Below are 4,433 nucleotides of genomic sequence, written 5' to 3' on the forward strand. Positions count from 1 at the left end.
CCAGATGATCAGTAAACCTAGGCTGGCAAGCAGGACACGGTGGATTACTTGCAGGGGTGGTGTTTTTGCAGGGACCCTAAAGGGGCAGTCACTGCAGCCGGCAGGAAAGCCTCAGCAGCGATTCTCTCCAGCGCTGCCCCGGCGGGGTTAGGCAGCCACACAAAGCTCTGATTCCCTCTCATGAAGGGCAACCTTGGCCAGGCAAGCCCCTGCCTCCAGGAAAAAAAGGGTGGACCAGGGAGTGCTCACCTTCCGGTCTTATCATGAGCTGTGCCTATAGCCTACACTGGAGCACAACTTCTAGGTGCACGGATCTGTTCTGGTCTTCCAGGAAGCAGAAGACAACATTTCTACCCGATTCGCTGCCCTGTTGGCCGGGCCTGGGATGGACTGCAGGTCTGCATGGTGATTTTCAAGTCTCCAGCACCCAGTTGTCCCATTGTGATGACAAGGGGGATGGCCAGAAGTACATGAGGAAAACGGAGGGCTACCAGGAGAAGGGGAGCTTCCAGAAAGAGGCCCACCGCAAATGCTTAGTGCCTGGGTGGGCACAGGGATTGCTGGCTGCAGCTTGGGGGCAAGGCCACGGGCCCTGCTGCTGGTCACCAGATAACCACCCCCTGCCAGAGGTCACCAGGGATTCTGTGAAAACCTTCGGAAATGATAAATGCAAACCTTCGGAAATGATCAGCCACAGCAGCTGATCCAGGCCGCTGAGGGGTGCAGGGAGCCACACCGAGTACCCCTTGGACTGCAGCCTGTGAATGCAGCCTGGGTCTGGGGCACCAGTGGAAGTGCAGCCCATGCCTCCACCGCCGTTGCCCTCTCCTGCCTCGCTCCTTGTCTGGTTGTGGCAAGATTGTAATGGCCTGTTCTCTGTCCAGCTTCAGAAGCGTGCAAGGTGGGGGAGGCAGATCAGAGGGATGTGATCGCCAAGAGCCCTGCTCCTGTGTTGGGCACTGCGAGGAGACAGGACAGAGGTGTTCATTTTGTTCTGCTCAGAGAGGAGAGGAGAGGCCAAAGCTCATGACACTGTCTTTTTAGGGGGCCTCCCATTCAAATCCTACCCTGTCTCCACTGTCCTACACTTGTGCAGACTGAGGAGATAAGGCTCTGGTAGATGGGTGTGGCCACAGAGGTTCGCATGCCCACCTTGGCAGACCCACAGACTGACAGCACTAGGGTCCACACCCGCAGAGGCTCTCTCCATCTGCTGGGCAGTGGACTCCCACATTCGCAGTAGGCAGCTCTTCTGCCCTGTCAACCAGCAGCCGCCTTCCTCCAGTGACTAAGATCCTCAGGGCTGATCAGGGACCCCCCTGTCCCCGTCAGCAAGGCTGCTGAGATTCAGCGCCAACTAGACAGATCTTTGGCTCAGATGAGCCGCCTGAGCCTTCAGTGTCCTGGGCCATCTTTCCTGGCCTTCAGAAGGCCTTTGCCAGCCTGAGTGGGCCAGGCCCTGACCGTGGCTGCATCTCCCTGGGAGCCCCACCTCAACTGCCCTCCATCCCCAGTGCTCCTGCTCAGTGTTTCCCACTTTCCCAGGACAAGCTGGCTCCAACAGGCATGTCTAGACTCTGTGTGTTTCTCTTTATGGTGGGCAAAGAAAGAATGATTTCCATTTTCTTTTTATTTTTTCTAACTTTACCTATAACTTATTTCTTGTAAAAAGTCTTAGGCTGCCAGAGCCCTGACTCACCCACCCAGGAGGCCCCAGTCATTATTTCAATACCTTCCCAACCCACCGTGTCACTAAATATTTCCACCCTTAACAAAATAGGGAGAAACACGAGCAAGTGCAAATCCACTGGCACCAGAGCTGTAAAGATGGGTCCAGAAGGTCATGCTCATTAGGATTCTACAGGAATTCCATAGAAATAAACAACTCAAGGTTTGTTTTGACACACTGGCATGGAGAAGTAACTTTGATAGGTTCCAGTACACAGACATTAAGCTTCCCAACAGCTGTGAGTTTACAGATTCTTCTTCCTGAATTTGGCCATTTTTTTTGATGTGTAAATTGTCATCATGGCCACACATATGTAGAATAGTTTATACCATTCATTTTTGTATTACTAATTGCTCAATTTGGCTGACAGTGCTTCATACATCATGGTTGGTTTCCAACCTTTCTTGAAAATTGGAAGTGACAGCCTTTTATGGAATGTTGTTTTTGACACACTTCCATCTAAGGCTTTGTGTCCCCACAGTGCTAAGAAGACAGGTAGTCATCACTCCCATTTTGAGGGGGTCAGGGGAAGCAGACACAATTTGAGAATACAAAGTACCTTGGAATCAGAATTCACCTTTCAATCAGTTTTAGTGTAAATTGCACATCCATTAGAAAAGCCTGTTCATACTCTCTTAAGATTTCAAGGAGGGACAATTGTCACCTTTGAAAAATCGAAGTGACCAATGGACTTCCCTCAGATGTTTGTTTGTGGCGCTTGGTCATGCGATTGTAGATCATTTCTTTTGGAAACACTGGGTGATGAGAATCCCCAGGCTGGAGAGCTGGGCACCGTGGAGTCCCTGTGGGAGAAGTGTTATTGGGGTTGGTAAAGTGACAGACACTGCAGTCCGCGGGAAGGCAGCATCCACGAATTCTCTTTGGCGCAACTCGGGTCCTAGGTGAGGCAGCCAGTCCAACAGCTTATTCTGTGTGTGGAAGGGCGACCCTGGGCCTCCGCGCGGCTTCAGCTTCTAGGAAACAGGCCAGGGCCAGGGAGAGCCTTATATGTTTACCGCGGCTGTGTGTGGGGCCTGCATCCGCCACTGGGTGCCCCACTTCTTCCAGCAGTGCTAGGTCCTGTTCCATTCCTTCTGGAGGCTTCAGAGGACTTTCCTCTCTGACTGCCGGCATGTCTGCCTGGATGCTGCAGGACCCCCCAGATCTGCGGATTTTCTGAGTCTCTATAGTGTCAGGTGCCCCACTGTGACAAGGAGGATGAACAAAAGTAGGAGATTAGAGCCGTGAGGGAAAAAAAGCAGAAGAGATGCTGTAGGGGGGAGGTCTGATGGGACTGCCTCTAACATGGGGCTGCTGGTGCCGCTCGGGCAGGGCTGGTCGCTGCCAGGACGAAGTGATCTGCTGTGCTGAAGATCTCACCGTGTCCACCCTTTCCCCTTCGGGGACGCCTCGGTAACCAGCTGAAGTACTGGTTCCGCGTCCGAAACAAAGACTGCGGACCCTGGCGCGGGCTCTAGCCTGCAGGACATAAGCGTGAGCCACGGAGCACCCCACATGTCTAGGTTGTTCCGGGCTGGACCTGCAGCCCCCACTGGGCTCCTGACTTCTTCCTGGAGTGAGGGGGTTTTGTTCTGTTCATTCTGGATGCGGCAGATTACTTTCCTTCTGGTCTTCCTGCACTTTCGCCTGACCCCTGCAGGACCCAAGATCAGTGGGGTCCCGGGTCTCCATGGTGTCAGGCGCCCCATTGTGACGACAAGGAAGATGACCAAAAGTATGCCAGTAGTTGAGGAAGAAGATGAGGAGGAGGAGTGGAGCTGCAGGGAGGAGGCTCAACAGGATCGCCTCCAGCCTGGGGCAGCTGGGTTGGCGAGGCGGGGGCTGGTTGCTGCCCTGGCGGGTGAGGTGATAAACCATGCTGAAGAATGCCATTATCCCCACCTTCAGCTGGGGGCACCTGGACGTATCTAAAAACCTTGGGAAAGTGTTCACGTTTTCGGCGCTTAGGAAAAGGAAGAAGCGGCAGCTGCAGAGGCTGTTCCAGGCCTTCCAGCGGCGTCGCATAACCTGCACCGAGCGCCAACTGGACCGCAGCCTGGACCTGCAGCCTTGGGCCGGGGCACCCATAGGAGCTCAGTCCTCACCGCTCCCGCCCTCTTTGGATTCTCTTCTCCCCCAGCTGGGCCAGAGTTCAGGTCTCCTGGTTTCTGTTCTGCCCGGTAAGAGTGCAGGGGTGGAGAGGTGAGGAGGTGGAGTTAGGAGCCTTGTTCCAGTTCTCAGCATAGTGAGAAATCAGAAGAGAGGTGATGACCTGGTTGTGCTTGAAGGGGAGAGGCCAAAGCCCAGGACATTCTGCCTTTTTAGGGGATTTACCTTTCAAGCCCTATTTGGTCTCCACTAGCCTTTGCTTCTGAGGATGAAGGAGTTGAGGCTCTGTTACATGGATGCCTACAGAGATCATAACCCTTGCCCTGAATGACCGAGAGACTGATAGCCCTAGGGCCAGCACCTGAGGAGCCTGTAGCCTGCCTGCCAGTGGACTCGTGTATCCCGAGTAGATAGCCCTCCCAACCCACCCGCTGGCTGCCTGCCTCTAGTGTCTTTGATTCCTGCAGCTGGCCAGGCCTTCCTTCAAAGTGACGCTGAGATTCAGCAGTTTGTGCACAGATCACATTGGCTGCTTGAGTCTTTGGCATCCTGAGCCATCTCCCTTGGCCTTCAGAAGGGCTATGTCATCCTCAGT

At 54.0% G+C, this 4,433-nt stretch overlaps 1 protein-coding gene across 1 annotated transcript; it reads right to left on the reverse strand.

Moving 5' to 3' along the window:
• Nucleotides 1–2,301: 2,301 nt before the first annotated feature.
• On the reverse strand, nt 2,302–3,828 carry LOC129050771 (uncharacterized). The gene has a single exon (XM_054533841.1). It carries the CDS (start codon nt 3,815–3,817, stop codon nt 3,326–3,328), a length of 492 nt encoding a protein of 163 aa, XP_054389816.1. The 5' UTR covers nt 3,818–3,828; the 3' UTR covers nt 2,302–3,325.
• Between the last annotated feature and the right edge of the window lie 605 nt (nt 3,829–4,433).

The sequence above is a fragment of the Pongo abelii genome, chromosome 18 (genome assembly GCF_028885655.2).
Source record: "Pongo abelii isolate AG06213 chromosome 18, NHGRI_mPonAbe1-v2.0_pri, whole genome shotgun sequence".
In the NCBI taxonomy this organism is placed as follows: Eukaryota; Metazoa; Chordata; class Mammalia; order Primates; family Hominidae; genus Pongo; species Pongo abelii.

Bases quoted from the DNA above. Each gene is read 5' to 3' on its own strand.
- LOC129050771 (XM_054533841.1), bottom strand. From the start codon at position 3,817: ATGGGTGCCCCGGCCCAAGGCTGCAGGTCCAGGCTGCGGTCCAGTTGG.